This window comes from Taeniopygia guttata, chromosome 5, assembly GCF_048771995.1.
Source record: "Taeniopygia guttata chromosome 5, bTaeGut7.mat, whole genome shotgun sequence".
NCBI classification, from domain to species: domain Eukaryota; kingdom Metazoa; phylum Chordata; class Aves; order Passeriformes; family Estrildidae; genus Taeniopygia; species Taeniopygia guttata.
Genome location: NC_133030.1, coordinates 19,039,282 through 19,056,936, shown reverse-complemented (window position 1 = coordinate 19,056,936; position 17,655 = coordinate 19,039,282). Strand labels below are relative to the sequence as shown.

At 42.6% G+C, this 17,655-nt stretch overlaps 1 protein-coding gene across 23 annotated transcripts in view; it reads left to right on the top strand.

The window, feature by feature from the left end:
• Nucleotides 1-17,655, top strand: part of BRSK2 (BR serine/threonine kinase 2) — a 303,186-nt gene that overhangs the window by 267,009 nt on the left and 18,522 nt on the right. For 21 of the 23 annotated variants that reach the window (XM_072929773.1, XM_072929770.1, XM_072929774.1 and 18 more), the window contains 6 exons: nucleotides 281-341; nucleotides 4,635-4,842; nucleotides 5,975-6,023; nucleotides 10,657-10,780; nucleotides 12,666-12,846; nucleotides 13,482-13,571. In XM_072929773.1, coding sequence (XP_072785874.1) covers nucleotides 281-341; nucleotides 4,635-4,842; nucleotides 5,975-6,023; nucleotides 10,657-10,780; nucleotides 12,666-12,846; nucleotides 13,482-13,571 — 713 coding nt within the window. Of the gene's footprint in view, nucleotides 1-280; nucleotides 342-4,229; nucleotides 4,843-5,974; nucleotides 6,024-10,656; nucleotides 10,781-12,665; nucleotides 12,847-13,481; nucleotides 13,572-17,655 lie in introns of all 23 variants that reach the window. The other 2 variants (XM_072929769.1, XM_041716837.2) reach the window with 1 other exon arrangement.

Below are 17,655 nucleotides of genomic sequence, written 5' to 3'. Positions count from 1 at the left end.
AGAGCAGACCTAGTAGTTTCCATGTGCTTGATGACCAAAAAGAAAGTAGCAACTGCCTTAATTGAAAGGGATTATAGTGTTCTCCCTGAGCAACAGCATGTCTTTGGTTTGATGAAAAACATGACGATAGTGAAAGGAAAGAAAAGGAAAGAGTTGTGTCCTTTTCCAGTGACAGCCTCCCTCCTCCTCCTCACTTCATGCCTGTGCCTGTGGTGGCTGGTGTTCAGGGTTGTTACTTGTCTCGTTTTCTGAGGGATGTTTCCTTGTTGTGTCCATTCAGGTCTCGGTCAATCAGCGGAGCATCGTCTGGGCTCTCCACCAGTCCTCTCAGCAGTCCAAGGGTAAGTGGTGTTGCTTCAAGATCTGTTGGTCCAATCCATTCACACATGCTTGGTGCTTTTTGACATCTGTTGCGCCAGAGCTGTGGCTCTTAGCTGGGATGTTTTGCTTTTCCTTGGCAGCTTGTAAATTTTCATGGGTGGTGAGGGAAATGTTACTTACAAATGCAGGGGGAGAATTTCTCTTACATTTTCCCTGCACTGTTAGCAGGGATCTCACTGTGCCCCTGCCCTTTTTCAGTCTCCTAAGCACACAGAATAACATTGCTATGACTAAACACTCCATATCCAGCTGAGGTCTGCATATAGCCTGGTTTCAGACCAAATGATCAGGAGCCATTTCACAGCTGCCTTCAATTAAGTCACAGTAAAGCACCAAAGGATGCTGGTTATCTTCTGTTTGCCTCAGAATAGCTCACATTAGGAAATCAGAGAAAATAAATTACACAAATTTGAGGGCTAGGAAATTTAAAAGGAAAGTAAGAAGTCGACTGACTAGGATGAGTAAGAAATATTGAAATCCCTATCAACAAGGTTACAATACTTTCACACGCCCTTTTTAAGCATGCAGTCAACTAAATACTGATACTCAGCCAGTACAGGACATGCTTGATAGTACATTTGTTGTGAGGTTGTAACAGTTTCTAAATGCAATGAGAGAGGCCTCCCTCCTCTTGTTAACTTCTTTAGGGATAAAAGTGAGTATTCCTAGTGCTTAAAAAGGTCAGCTAAGTCACTTTAAGACTGCAGTGCCTAACAAGAATCTAGTCTTGGGCTGTGACAGTGCATGCTACTTAAATGTACAGTCCAGAGTCTCTGGAGGATTTTTACATACTCCCCATAACTTGATGAGAAGATGCTATCCCCTATTAGAAATTTATATAGTCCATGTCTTAGGGTATAGATACATCCATGGATCTACTGTCAGATATATGAAGATAACATCAGTATTCCAAGTATTTGAAATTGCAGTTCCACCCTAAGATTCTGTGTAATTCTTGTGAATAAAGACACACTGTCAGCTCTAAGTTTATAGTCTAGTAAAGCTTCCAGCACTTTGCTTGATTGAATTACTTTCTGAAACTTATTTTGGGCTCCTGCCAGTTGTTATCCTGTTTTGAAATCAGCATAAGTGTTCTTGTGGTCTCCTCTATGTCTTTAAAGTCCTAGGGACCAGTGAAAATCCATTTCCTTCTTTCTGCACTGGCACTCCTGGTTGCCAGTGAAATGGAGCAGAGGTCTGAGAACTCTTATGCTACTGCAAAATGTACTGGAAAAGAGCATGGAAACAGTTTTGTGCACAAAATAAGCATCCAGTGAAGCAAACCTAAATCTTGATTTCATTAATTGATCTCTTGGGATCAATTTCTGACATCTCAGTAGGACAACATCAAAGAGTAAGTTTGACAAGATCCCATAGTTGCTGTATCTTACCATTATTACTTAATAGGCAGTTGATTAAATAGTCTTCAAAGGGATTTAGCAATCAGGTGGCATTTTCAGCAGATCATAACGATATTAATGCTGATCACATCTGAGTCTTAAAAGGAAATGTTGGAATAAAAATCATAATTTTTTTAACATCCTTACCTATGTTTCTAATAGCACCTTAGATTATTGAAAGAGAACATACTTTAAAAAACAAATATACCTTTCACTTTTTGCACTGCTTAGGTTCAGTTCTATGAGAAATTGAATTCAGCAAATAAAAGTTGTCAAATTTCACAATATCTTGCTAATGGTGTTCCACATTGCACCAGCTGAAATTGAGACCTAATCTTGTTCTTCACTTCATTATTAAATATGTGGTAATTAAGGGTGCCTCTTCAGATTCTTAATGGCTTAAGAAGGAATTGAATCATACTTTATTTCTTTCAAATCTGCTTCTCAAGCCATCATACATGTAAGACAGGAAAATTGCAAGGAAATACTTGCAATTAACAGTCTGAGTTAATGACATCTATCAGTATCATTTGCAAATAGTTAATAGTCAGATGCTGATAGTGACTTCCACATGAAAATGAAACACTTTCCTCATCTGTTCCCCTTCCTTGCTCATTGACAATGACAATTTAGCAACATGGCAGACTTTAGTTTAACTTTACAATCCCAATAGTAATACAAATATTTTGATGTACTGATTTTCCTTTAATTTTGGTGGCCTAACCCTAAGTTCTTTGAAGTAATCACAAAACTTTGATACAAACAACTTAGAGACATAAGTGTTAAATGCATTTCTACCGTTTTTAAAAATTGGCAACATTGTGCTAATCCATCACACCCTGGAAGGAAACTCCCTAGTGAGTGTGTTCACCTTGGACTGAGATTTGAGGGAAGGTTACATGTACATGGTATGTCTGGTTAGTTCTTGATTATGGCTTTTAGGTGTCAAGTATAGGTGATAATAATGGTGATGGTGTAATTTTTTGTAGGTAATTCTTCGTAGTAATCAAAGGATACACCAAAGCTGAATATCTTGAGTAGTGGTTTCTATTTTTACAATTATTCCAGTACTTGTTATCTAAGGTGGTAATAGCAATGATTTGTAAGGACTTTTTTTTGTTGTTGTTTTAAATGTGATTTTTAGCTCACTAATACCCCTTAAAAGGCTTCTACCCTTCCAAGTCTGTCTATTGCTGTTTGCTGTCAAAGTATGAATGGTTTCCCAAAATACCTCTTAACACATGTAAATGTTACTGTTTGGGAAAAAAAATCATAATCCCATTTTGATATCTCAGAGATGGATTATGAACTTTGCTTGTCTTTTTTATTTTTAACTGTGTCTTGCAAAACAATGGCTCCCCCCCACCCTCTTCTTAGACTTGGGACTTAATGGCAAATAGTGCTGAGACTTTATGACAGAAATTCCAATTATCAAACTATCCTTCAAATGCAATGAGGGATGTTGGAGGAGAAGCATAAAGTCTGATGGAAAGTATCATCTCTTCCCAGATAAATAAATCTACCAGACCTTACTGAAGTATTTGCTGTAGCAGTTTAAAAATCAAACACCAATCTGAGTTCATATATTTCTTGTGGTGTGTGCTCTGAAGCTTCCAAGTGAAGGCTGGGCAATTTAACCTTCTAGATCAGGGGAGGAGAGTGGGTGCCCAGGGGGCATCAGTCTCCCTTTTCCCCCTGTTTCTGCAATGGGTGGCTGCAACTGGTGCATTACCCAGCCAGGGGTAGAGAGGAAGGAAAGAGGTTCTGACTGGTGTGTGCAGTAACTGTGTGTATCCCCTGCCACTCTGTATGTATCACACACCTGTTCTGAGTCTCATCTCTCTACTGGGTTTGCATACGGGCACATGGAGCTGAAAGAGGTGGTCCCTTTCTTGGCACATCTCAATTTGTCTGTGGCTTGAGTGGTTCTTCTTCCCTTTCCTCACCTCCCTACAGCATCGTGCTTCTCTCACTGCAGGGCAATCAGAACAATCCCAGAGAGATGGCATTTCTCTCTTCTTTTTTTTTATTGGTTACTTTCCTTTTTTGGTTTTGTTTTTTTCTTTTTCTTTTTTTCTTTTATTTTCTTTGTTCCTTTCTTGTACTTTTCTTTCTGTTGTTTTCCTTTGCTGACACTGGTTAATATGATGAAGCCTGTTATGACACTGTTGTTCTTGCTGCTGCCGCTGCTGCTGTTGTTGAATATGCTGTGTTCCCAGCTAACTGCATGTCTTTTTTTTGTTTTTTGTTTGTTTGTTTGTTTTCGTTTCTTTGCAAAATCCCTCCCCCCCACTGCCCCTTCACCTCCATCTCCTGTGTCTCCTTGTGACATGGTGCATCCTTGTGACTCGGATGGATTTTTTTTCTGACTTTCCTTTCTCTGCTCGCCCGCTCTTTGCGTATTTCACTGTTTTTGATGTGCATGGACACTCTGCGTCTGTCTCGTAGCCTATCAGAAAGTTCTTCATCCCCCCTCAGACCTCCGACCTCCCTTTCTCTCCCCGACCCCAAGTCTCCTTGGACCCTGATGCTTGTAGGAACGCCTCCAGGCCTGGACATGTACTCCAACCAAAGCCAGCACTTCAGCCCAACCCAAAGACGCAGACTTTGCCATCCAAGAGCAAATTGGCTGAAAAACCACTCCAGTCTACTAAATCCAACCCACTCCCTGCCAGCAATACCAGCGCCCCCTCTTCCCAGAACAACCCTGTGCAGAACGCTCAGGGCCGCTCGCCTGCTGCCGGCTTTAACCCACAGCTGGCTGTTCCTAAAATGCAGACCAACCCTATGTCTCCTGTTAGATTACTCCCTTCTAGTACTGACCCAAGCACCAAATCTATCCCCATCATACAGGTCACCCCTCACCCCTCTCCAAGGGGAAGTCCCCTCCCTACCCCCAAGGGGACACCTGTTCATACGCCAAAGGAGAGCCCAGCAGGCACACCCAACCCAACACCACCATCCAGCCCCAGCATTGGAGGAATGCCTTGGAGGACACGGCTCAACTCCATCAAGAATAGTTTCCTGGGGTCTCCTCGCTTCCATCGTCGGAAATTACAAGGTGAGTACTCACCCAAACGTACAGGGTGGTTCTGATTTGGGCAGATATTCAGCAGGAATTTCATGCCTGTCTGTGGCTCTGCAAATTCTCTGTACCAAGGACTGAATATTGGTGTGGAAAATGAGATTAATAGCATCAGCCAAGCCCTAACCCACATGTGATCAGGCTCTGTCATTTCACTGCCCACACTCCAGCTATGCAGCTCTTACTAACCCTGTTGTGGCTCTTAGACCTGAAGATAAATCTGTCTTCACTTCTTCAAGCTTCAAGCTTCTTCACTTGCTTTGCAAGTGAGCCTAGGGCTCAGCCATTTCCCCTGTGGCTGTGCTCCACTGCCTCTCCACAGCCACAGGCTGAGCCTTATGCTGAAAAAAAAGACAGCCAGAGGCAATAGGCTGAAATTGTCTTTCTGAAGCACAGCTTTTTTGATCTTGGTTAATGCTTTTTTTTGCCTCCTTTGGTAATTGGTGCAAAAATTTCCTTAATACAATCAGTGGTTTCATATCTGCTGGCCTACTTCAGTTTTCTAAGTCTCTAGAGTGTTGAGATGTGCAAAATTTTATTCCTTGGGCTCCAGGTGTAAATGCATTTTTTGCATGCCAGCAAAGGGCACCCAAAGTCACATATCTTATCCTTGGACATCAGCAGCAGCTATTCCAACACCGTCTGGTTTTCCAGGGTACCAGGATGTGATCCCATGGGAAGGGAGGATTACAGCCATGGTATAATTGGATTTTGAGCTGTGATGGTCAGTGCCATTGTCTCTGAGGTGGTCAGAGAGCTGCAGAGAATTGCAGCAGTGACTGAGCTGTGTCCAGCTGAGCCTTGAGGCGATGGCAACAGAGTTGCATTGGCACAGTGTGCTTGGGTCTGGACCAGAAACCACTGAAGACAGTGCAAGATTACCTAATGACCTAAGGGTAGGGTGAGCCTTGAAATACAGCACTTGTTTAGATGCCAAGCTCTAGAGACATATGACCAGCATTTAAATGTCAGAATTAGCCTGCAGAGGCAATGGGCAAATGCGAGCAAGTGCAGAATTGTTTCATTGGTGTGCAAGATGAAAATGGAAGGTGTACTGAATCATATTTCTTTTCTCCCTCCCTCTCTCTGGCTGTCCATGCACGAGCAGTACCTACACCAGAAGAGATGTCTAATTTAACCCCAGAATCATCCCCAGAGTAAGTACTTTGCCTTTTTTTCCACCAAATACCAGTGTCGTTTCCTGGCCTGAATGTCATAAGCTGACATATTTCTGTTCTGGATCAGTATCTGTTTGTAATCTGTTGTCCTGTGGGTGGGATAGAGATGTGAAATTATTCTTTTGATGAGGACCCTGCATAAAATCTGTACCTCAGTAAAGCAATGGGGGTCAACAGATGATGAAACAGTCTCCCATAACCACGTTATTTTCTCACGGCTTGCTGAATTTGCTGGGTTTGTAACTTGTTTCTTCTCTCTTCATTCATTTGGTTGTCAAGTAGATTGCTCTTTGGGACTGGAGAGGCTAATCAGTGGCTTATACTGGCACTAACTGTGCACCAAAAAGTCTTCCATTTAGTACAGGAGAGTTTGCATCCTCAAGATAGCATGCAGGAGGCTCTGCTAAGATAATTCAGAGGGATTTTTGGCTGCGAGAGTAAATGCAGTGTTAATTCTAGGCAGCAGTACTGGGACGTGGAGAAGCTGTTTCATATTCACCAGGCTCATTCCTTAAAGTCAGTGTACATTTCAACCATTTCACTGCACAAATGTGCATCACTGCATGGCAGGTTTGGAAGTTCCTGCCAGAGTACTGCTCCAAACACTTCCTAATATGCAACAGATGCCAAATTATTCCTTTTTATTTTCACAGCTTGTGTTTGTGCACCCAATGCCCATAGACTTAGCCTGCCAACCAAGGCAATTTGGCCTCTTGTTAAGAGACTTGTATGAAATATTCATGAGTTTTGGATGGGAATTTTGAGCTTAAAGTTTTGTAAATGGTGACAGTGGTATTGTCGTCACAACTTGCCCCCAGACCTGGCTTTTATCAGGTGTGAGATGGACACTCTACTGCAGAATGAGGGATAAAGACTGCAGAATGAGGGATAAATACTTCAGGAGAGGGAGAAGTAGGGATTAGTAAAGGTATCCAGGAAAAAAAATGGAATATACTGTGTTTTCAACATTTTCCAGCATTTACTAAGAGAGAGGCATGAGACAGATTCATAAAACTGGCACATCATTATCCCAGAAATATACAATACTCACATGTTTTTAACGCCATTAAAACAGAAAGCCTTTAGAATTAAATTTCTTCTCTTCATTGCATGTATGTTGGTAGAAGTTTTGCTGTTAATTTATCGCCTTCCCTGCTTCCCACTCACTCTTTAAAAGCTGGTGGAGAGAAATAGTGCCTATCATTTGAGGTAGTTTGGATGCAAGTCAAAGCCTAAGGCCCTCTTTTCTTTTTCTGTATAATTGCCAAATTAATGAGTTCAATTGGGCTGCACCCTGCAGTAAACATAATAAAAGTCATAAAAACTAATGAACTAGATTATATTTTAGTGATATATGTCTTTTGCTCAGTGCCCACTTCCGCATATCTTATTTTTTACCATATTTTCTTCTTTTCTGTAAGAAATAAGATATCCTTATCAAGAGCTGTACTGACCTCATGGGTTGAGTGATAAATACATGTCCTAGCTCTGTCTGGTGCAGCAATGCCTGCCATTCATTTAACAGACCTGATGATTAAGTAATACACTTTGACATGTCTGGGTAATGCTGTTCTTTCTCATGTGAAAAAGCCCTAGAAAATGTGTTAGGATGACATTTAAAGAGACTTAGCTCCAGCTGCTTTAAACCTGCAAAGCTCCATTTGCTTGAGTAGAAATTCTGCTTATTTATGCCAGGCGGGTAAACCTGTGGAGGTTACTGATCCATGTGCTCAGAGACAGAGAGGGAGCACAGAAAGCTACATGGTCAGGCACTCTAAAAGTAGGAAAAAGAACAACATTATAAGAGTGAGAAATTTTGGTGTGAAGTAATAAAGCACCAGCCTCTATTTTCATGCTACTTTCTTTGCTTTTTCATCAACTGGACACCTGATTGGATTTCCTAGTGTAATTACATACCCAGCCTCCCCCACATACCTCCTATCTCACTCCCCCTTTAAGAAATTTGCCTTGGTAAGAGAAGACTCTTAATTTAAGTGCATTTTTTTCTGCTTACAGCCTGATCTTGAGAAATGCTAGAGCATGTCATTCAGGGTGCTGAGGATTCATATGCATTTTAACCCAAGTTAGTAGTACTTAATGCCCTCTAAGAGGAGAAGAGGCTTTCTTGTGTAATTTTACTCCAAACTGTCCCCTCTTCTCAGTGGACCTATTCCCTAGCTGTATGAGTACAGCTAGTTCTGCCAGTTTCGGGGAGAAAAGCCAGTGCATATGTGCTGTGTCTTGATTCTTCTCATTACAGAAGCAGGAGAGGCCACTGGCATCTATTCTGTCTTATGTGACACCAGCAAAATTATTTTAGTGAATTCAAATGATTTACAAGCTGGAGCATAGCCCAGGCTAGCAGTGAATCTTCCAGACTCGCTATTACTGGTGATAACCTCACCAAGGAAAAGAGCCCAGATGGATTCTGGAGACTCCAGACCATGTTGAGAGGGGGAAAAACTCCCAATGTTCTGGGCCCTTGTTACGAGACAAGGTGCTTGTTAAGAGACCTATAAGGGCCAGCAAAACCATTAGTGAAAATACAGAAATGAAATGCCATATTTTAAGATGGCAGACCTGTAATTAAATAAGCACACTTTTCCAGGCCCATGCTTCCCCTTGGCCCCTGGAGTCCATCCAGCCAGCCCCAGTTCAGATGATGATACATCCAAGCCTAAGACCAGCAGCCGTTTTAGATGGATAACCAGGTGCTAATTTACTAATGAGCACAGACCCCTTACATGCAGGGAGCTATTGCCCCAGCTCTCCAGGGGCTTGCAGAGTTGTTGTGGTGTGTGAGAGACACATGAGCTAATTGGTATGTAATTTTCTTTCTCACTCTAACCCTGGCTCCTTAACGACCGTTTAAATGAGAGGCCCTTTCTCTTTACTGCTCCCTATGCTAATCTCTGGCTCACTGGCTTATTTACAGCTGCCTATGAATATTTTAGGGAGTGACAGTTTTCCAGCCCACTTTAATTGAGTGGGGGGCACTGTTTTAACCAAATTGCAAGTGAATCTTTCTCTGCTCTTATTTTTGGTTGCCTGCAGTAAATGAAGCAAATCATTATTTGCCCAGCTGAGTGCTCTTCCAGTTGTGGTCTTTCTGCTGTGTGCATTAAATGGGCAGTGGGCCCACAGCTGCACAATTCATGTAGTACTCTGGAATGGGGAATGAGTGCAAATTCCTGGACACTGCTGAGGTCAAGCCTTGTTCTTTATCCTGAAGGCCTAGACTTCAAATTAGTTTTAGTTTGCTCCTCTCTCTCTTAGCCTCTGTCCTTCCTCTGCCTCACTTTGCCACAGAAATTGAGGCTGCTATCAGCTTGCTCCAGCTGTTTATTGCTCTGCTGGAAAACTGGTGTGTAGTAATCCCTTTTGCGGATGGCTCTCCTTGTCTGGAGAGCTTGTCCTCTTCCACTGAGGGATGGATGGTCCACCCTGTTGCTTGCCATACTGCAAACTGGATTTGGTGTTATAAAGTATGCTGTAAAGGAGAAAAAAGGCAGTCTCTTGGTGGCAGGTCTTTACATTTCTGTCATTTTCATGCTGAATTCTTTCCTACTAGAATATGGCTGATTCAGGTGTGGTTTTCCCTGGATTTAGTTTGGTCTAGCAAGTCTTTGGCTGCATCTCACAGCTGACAGCTTTTCTCCTCACAAAACCACACCTGTCAGAGATGCTACTTTCAGGTCTGGATAGTGTCTCTCATTAACATTCATGTCCCTGCATTCTTCCTTTAGCCTGTTTAACTTAAAAGCCAATGTCAATGAAGTGCATTGAAATGGTTAAACAATAAGCAAAATCAAACGTTTGCTGATAGGATCACTGTGAAAAAACAGAGCAATTTCGTTTCACGATGAAACCACTGTCTGATGCTGGAACACACTGAGGAGCTGAACTGTTGTCAATGGAAAGCCTGAACTGTGTCTTGCATGATGTTGTTATCTCCTTTCTTAATACTTAAAATTCATTCCTTTGTAGACTGGCCAGAGCTCACCCACTATACAGACACCCTGAATGGGACTAATGAACAGGACAGTCTTAGTCCTGGCCTTGCATAAATGTGCATTTCACTCACTGGTAGTTTGGAGCTCCAGTGAAATCTACAGCTTGCTTCAACAAGCAAGGTCTTGTGATTGTACAGGACACCTTCGGGAAAGCATCTTTCCAAAGGAGTTGAAATTGGGTGGGAAGGAACTTAAATCTTTATATTGCCCGGATCTGCATGTTGTCACAAGAAATGGAGACATCCCTGGAGGCAAACCAGAAATGTGTCCCCTGATTTATATGTATGTTGTATATGCAGTATTCGCTGGTATGTTGGCTCAGTTAGAAGAGTTACCCTTGCTCCTGATTTTTCATTATTGCTGACACATACTGCCAGACCTAGGCTGTGTGGTCTGTCATTTCATCGGTTTTCACCAAGTGAAATGTCGTTCTGGATGTTCTCTGATACTATTTCTCACTTATTAGTAGTAATACCATCACATCTGGAGTGTCATCAAAACTTTTTCATGTGTTTTTTCATATTTTTTCTAGCTAGGGGCGTGTATGAAATAAGAAATAGTTCCGCATTCTAAACATCTCTTTCTTTTCATCACATCAGGCTTGCCAAAAAATCCTGGTTCGGTAACTTCATCAACTTGGAGAAAGAAGAACAGATTTTTGTGGTCATTAAGGACAAACCATTAAGCTCCATTAAGGCTGATATAGTCCACGCTTTCCTCTCGGTGAGTCACCCCAGCTGCCTCTTGGAGGCATCACTCACTGGTCACTTGATGTGCCAAATGTGACTGGACAGGGGCTCTGCTCCTTCAAAAGCATCCTCTGTGGATTTAATTTACGTGGCCTGCATAGGACTGTATGTGAATTACTGACTCTAGATAATACTCTCTAAGGTGAGAAAAGATTTCAGCCTTCTTGGCAAGGCCTCCAGGTTGCCAGAGTTTGGAATTCCTCAGCAGTGGAGCACACTGCTGGCACAGTATCAAGACAGTGATTTGCTGCTTTGTCAAATCAGCCTTACAGTCACCGGCTGGGCAGCAGATTGGGTCTCCCTTTGATGGGTATGCCCTCCACCACTTCAGCCAGACAAAAGGCCTGTCTTACATCTGCATTTGTTACTTTAAATCCCCACTTCAGTGCTGTATGGCAGAAAGAAGGGTAATTTCTTCTGGTGTCCAGAGTTTCAGTTGTTGCAGATGTGAAGAAAGCAGAGGGGAATTGTCTTTTTTTCCTATAGAAAGTTCTTGTTCTCATTATCTAGAGGTACCAGTGATGAAAAAGTCAGCACAGCAAAGGTAATTTCAGAGATTTTTCAATTCAAGGTAGTCAACAACATAATTAGACTTTTTCCAATAGAATTAAAAGGAAACTTGATTTCTTATATAGTTTGTTATATTGATTTTTTTTTCCACAAAATGCTGAACTCCATTTTAGTCTTTGTGATTCTGCAATGAACTTCTTCAAAAAAATCAGCTGTAACCCTTGTAACTGTACAAGCACACAAGGAGTAAGTGCATTACAGTAGTGGGCATCAGACACTGGTGTCCATCCCAGGTTGGTTATAAGTCATGTTACTGTATCAATTTCATGCATTTAGCTGTGCTTTTGGGTTTGTATTGTTGTGCAGCGTGTTCTACTCTCTGTACTGGTGATCCTGTATATATATCCTATATGTATACCCCATGTGTGGTTTAGGTGTGGTATAGGGACATGTGGGCAAAAACAGTGACTTGTCTCTTACAGCAACATCCAAACTTAAATGCATTGTCATAGCCTGCTAATTAACCCCTTAAAGTCAGCTTCTCAAATAACTCATCTTCATTTTCCTCCTAGAAGTTAGAGACCAGATTTCCAAGTAATTTTTTGGGTTTTTTTAAATCTGGTCCTTTATGAAGCAATAAATGGAATACGAGTATGTTGTTAAGTTTTGGAGGAAAGTGTGAAAGGTAACTGCTTGAAAATTAGGAAGTTATGAAATTCCACTGTGGTTCTGAATATACAGATGTTGGATGATGTCACATAGCTTATCAGAGTTTTTTTACATATTGATAGAAGTTTGAGTGAGTTATTTGCAGGCATGCTTTCCCTGTGGATGTTCCAAGCAATTCAAGTGTCCTGATGTCTATCTGACATCACAGAATCACCAAGCAACTGAAGATGGAAAGGTCTTCAGAAGGTCTCCTGCTCAAAACAGGATCAGCTGCAAGATCAGACCAGGCTACTTAGGTGTTTTTTATATTCAGTTTTATATCCCACTGACTTTTCTGCCCGCTCACTTTTTGCTCAGCAAAAGGCATTTCTCAAAACTGGTGGATGAGTAGGAAAAGAAAGACTGACTGTATGAAGTTTAGTAACATGTGTAAATTCATAAGTGCATTGGGTATTCCACCAATATTCAACCCTTAAATTTAGATCTAGGCACCTCTGTGGTGCCCAGCAACCTATGCTTTTACTGGTTTCACAAGAGCACTGTACATTAAAAATTCAAGACCAGAAGCAAATCTAGCAAATGTTACTCATTCTGGAAATGTGTGTTGTTATAAATGGAATTTTTCAGATTTCTTCCCTTCAGCACTGGTTCTACTATCTTCTTCTACCAACCTCTTTCAGATCCCAAGTCTCAGTCACAGTGTCATCTCACAGACAAGTTTCCGTGCAGAATATAAGTCCACAGGAGGTCCTGCTGTCTTCCAGAAGCCAGTGAAGTTCCAGGTGGACATAACATACACAGAAGGGGGAGAGGCGCAAAAGGAGAACGGGATCTATTCTGTCACTTTCACACTCTTATCAGGTAACCATGGCAAAGCTCTAAAATGGGTGCGAGCTAACTTGGTCCTTGCTGATAATAGAGGCCTCCAAATTGCTCTGCCAGAGGAAAAACAAATAACTGGCTTAACCTCAGGAAACTTCAGTCAGAGGCAAAGAGGACATCAGGAAGAGAAATGGTGTTGGTAGTGATGGAAATGCAAGGAGGGAAGGAGATTCCCAAAGAGGTGAAGTTGGCACTGCCATGATTAGTGCTAAAATGGCTGTTCAGTTTTGGTGTAACTCATGGTAATGGCTCCCTGTTTCATTCAGAAGTTCCAGAGTCTCAGCTGGGCGCTGTGAGGCCATAGTGTCTTCCTTCTGAGCAAAACATGCACTCACCCTTTTCTTCTGGGTGGCCACATGCCCCCCACAGGGGTTGCAACAAAGAAACAGACCCCCTCACCTTTTCTGTCTTTACAAAAGGAGCCCCAAAGACATTCCTCTTCCTGTTGAGCCCAGCACACCATAGTCCCTTTGGCTGAAGGTCAGAGACACAGTCAGGACATTTCTGGGGACAAGACTGAAGGGAAGGTACTTGTGATCCTTCCCCTGCAGCCTTGTGTGTGGGCTTGGCTCCCATTGCTCTCACAGCCTCTTGTGCCTCTTCTCTCCTGGCAGGTCCAAGCCGTCGCTTTAAGAGGGTAGTAGAAACCATTCAGGCACAGTTGTTAAGCACACATGACCAGCCTTCAGTGCAGCAGTTATCAGGTAAGTGGCTTCTACTGCCCAGCAACTTCAGCAGGGACAGGAAGGTGAAATGCCTCTCATAGCAGGAGGCTGAGGGAGGCCATCCCTCTGATTACAGCAAAAAACAAGCTCCATTCAGACAGAGCAGTAACTCCCTGCTCCCACCCTACTCCTCCGTTTCTCATTCCCCCTCCAGTGCTCCCAGTGCATTCCCCAGTTGAACAGTTTCTGCCCTCTGCCCACCCAGAGAGCCATTTGCCCACTTCTCCATCAAAAGCTACATCATCAACAGATCTTCCAGATTTTCTCCAGTTCCAGAATCTCCCAGAGTAGGGACACGCTCTAGAGGATACTTGATTTTCAATCCCTTCAGGCATACTTTAGAAACCTCCAGCTTCAGTGGGTCCCCGAACAAACTTGAGAGCTACTTTTAACTTAGCCATTAACATGTGGTCAGAAGGTGGCTAATAGTTTCCAGCAGTGTGATCCAATTCTCAATACTGTGGTAGCACAAATTATATACTAAGGTTCTGCAGAAGCTATATTTTATCTATTTGAAAAGTAAATTTCAATTCCTCGTGGTGGTAGAGAAAGCCTTACATGTGTGACCCTGAGCAATGACATCAATCTGGATGTGCAGGCAGCCTGAATTGATAATATTAAAACTGGCCTCATCCCATCTTTATGTAGCAGGTGCTCACTCTGAACACTGAAGTGATTGTACACACACAAAATCTCTGTGGTAACTCTTCTATCCTCTAAAAGGACAGAACAAAGAAGAAGGTGAAAATTGAAAACTTAAAGCAGATAAGCTATTGGGAATGCATCAAGGAAGGAAAAGTAGGGAAAAGCAGAAAGAATGTGTGGATACTGGAGATAAATAGGAGTAAGATGGAGAGCAGAGGCTGCAGCAGAGGACAGTGAGGCAGAGGAGTGGGAGATTAAAAGGAAGTGAATAAATATTATGCTTTAGAGCCAAATTCTGTTCTTGACCCTTGTGTGAACAAGCCAAGACAAAAGTGGGGGAGTTAAGTTGGCATTGCATCCTCCAATTAAGTCCCAGATGTCCTCTGCTTGTTGCACATATGGGTTACATCCTTCTGGTCTAACTGTGGCTTTAGCATCCAAAGATAAATTAACTGCATCTAGAAGTGTATAGCCTAGTACCTGAGAGAGAAATATGCTCAGTTCAGTGTCCTCTTTGCTTTTGGCCTCCAGCACTGCCTGATCCTTCTGCGTGCTGGAATACAACGGTGCCCAGCACATGGGTTATTCTGTTCAGAAACAGGGAAAATGAGGACACTAAAAGTATGGTTGATTTAGGCTTTTGCTGTCTGGACTTTTGAAATTAAATAAAATTCAAGGAAGCAGCTAGAAATTTTTGCCAGCCCTTCCTCCTGGGAAATGCTAGGGCTTAGTGGGAGTGAGGGGATTGAGATAGGAAGCCTCCTTTAAATGTATTTCATATTATTCCTGATGCATGGACAATATTCGAGTATTCCTTGTTTCTTCAGGAATGAAGTGTACCCTTACTTTCCTGTGAGGAAAATATGGTTTATAAAGTATATAACTTGATGGTCTCTCTTAACTTCTTCACCCTAATATGTGCTATCTACTGAAGCTCTATAGAAAAACCTGAACTCCCCTGCACACTTGCATGTGAAGCAGGATATCTCCCTAAAAAAGCCATATTGCAGCAGGAATAAAAGCCATTAATCTGACCAAGACTCAGGGCAATGTTATGGGCATACTCTGCTATGAGAAATGTATCTGACTTAACAGTTTTGCTCTGGTTCTGGAATGGAAAAATCATGTTATTTCTACCACCTGAAGCTACACGAGAGCATATTGTTCTGGTAGGGAAAACCCAGCCTGACCTCAAATGCCAGAGTGGAACAGATAACTCCACATGGAGCAAAATCAAAATTAATGGTCTCTTGAATTTTAAAAGAGTGAATTCCCTTGGCTGGGGATTTGCTCAAGCAAGACAGCTCATGAGACAGCGTGCCCAACTGTTCTGTATCACACCACCTGATCTGATCAGGAATATGCAAGTCTCTCTTGAAAATGAGAGCAGTCAACCTGAAAATTTTAGGTTGGAGCAGCATACAAGAGAGAAAAGGAAGGGAAGGGAAATAAAGGGACTGTTACCAAAAAAGAGACAACCTTTGCATTAAAGTAGGGTGGCCCAGTAGGTCACATCCCCAGCCAGTGAGATTAAGGGAAAATAAAAGTATAAAGGACAGAAGAGTTCATATTCAGCACCTTTATTAGTTGGGTGTCTGGTTGGAAACGTGCAAAATCTTCCTGGAAATTGTCATGGAATTAATCCGCATTTCTCACTAGAAACAAAGAAAAGTCTTCTCTGTTTCTCTTCTCCTCCCATACTGCCGACTCTGAACACCGCATAGAGATTGTGGTGGTTGGGCCCTGTTCAGGTTCATGGTTTGAGGACTCTCTGTAGGCAGTCTGCTGCTGCAACAGATGGAGCTCACCTTCACTTAGACTTCTTCCTCCATGGCTCTGAGCATGGTGCTGTCCCCTGACCAGCAGCACTGATTCAGCACTGGAGCTTTTCCTAGCTCCTCATGCACAGACACATCCTGTGTGTCTTGTCTCTCCTGCCTTACAGTCCTGATGCTCTTACAGGTGGGATGATGAAAACAATCTGTGAAAGGTGCATGCATGTAAAAGGAAACCTGCAGAAGGGGAAGATTTAATTATTTCAGTATAAAGCAGAACAGCAAGGCCTAACAAACACATGGCAGTGAGAGTCATTCTGTCTGCTGCCCCTCTGATCTGCTGTGCAGCATCCCAACCCCCTGAGCCGGCCTGCCTGGGTTTCAGAATGCATTTTCCTCTTTTTCATTCCTCCAGTTGACAACAGTGTTTGTAGATGTCATGTTGCCCATGCATCTCTGTGTGTGTGTGAGCCTGTTATGTACCTGATTTAGGCAGATGTGTTTCTGTGTCACACTTGAGCACCTTATAATATCCCTTCCTCCATATATCCCTCTCATTCACTTCCATTTGTCCTTTCTAAGACTGGCTGTGCGTATTTCTTCTGGCATACTCTGAAGCAGGAAAATAGATTCCCTCCCTTACCTGAAAGAAAGTGTAAATAAATTTAATCCATTCCATAAGTTAATGTAATGCTTCTAAAATCCACTGTCTCAATACAAAACATACCAGTTTTGTATGCTGATGTTTCAGGAGCTCTGTGCCGTAACTGCTGAGACAATACCAGGTCTGTGACTCATGACTTGCATAGAACAAGTAAATAGGGATTGATTGTTCATTTTGTCTTCCTGATGAAAGAAACTAGAGGCCAGCATAAGACAGTGGAAGCAAGTACCAAGAAAGCCATTGGAAAAACATGTCTTCATGTAATCTAGAACTGGTGGAACTCCTCACTGAAACAGGTGCTGAATGTGAGGGGCTAACAGATGCTCATCTTCCCCTGAGTACTTCTTACTGACAGGGAGGTTGGATAACTCCCTGCAGAGAAATCTTTATGGGATTGCTAAACAGGGAAACTACAGCGGGTTCAGGAAACCTCTGACCTGACAGTGGTGAGTGAGGCAGTGGTCGGGGAAGTGTTCTGTATGCTTGGCCTGCTCTTGCACTCCTGGGTGTCTGTGGAGCTGCTGAGGGAGACAGAGAACCAGATCACAGAATATTCTGAGCTGAAAGGGACCCACAAGGATTGTCTGACTCTCAGATGGTTTTGGTCTTTGATCTGAACCAGAATAGTTGTCCATGTGTGCTTGTTACTGGTGTCACAAAAGCCATTACTCTCAGTGAGACCATGAAAGGACCCGTTTGGGATGAGGAGGGAGTCTCACTGTCTGTGAGAGCAGTCAGCATTGTCTCTTGTCCGTGAATGGCTCCATCCAGGGCCCTTAGGATCTCCACTTAGGCAACCCCTGAGCAGACTGCCCTTTGCTGGGATAAAAAGATCTCTCTCCATGGAGGATGATATTTCAGATTTGCTCCTTTGTTTCAGCCCAGCACTCTTTCCATTAAATCATGATCTGTTTTTCTCTGATGCCTTTGCATGAAAGAGTAATAGTAGCAGCTGGTGAATAGGGGCATGCAAAAGCCA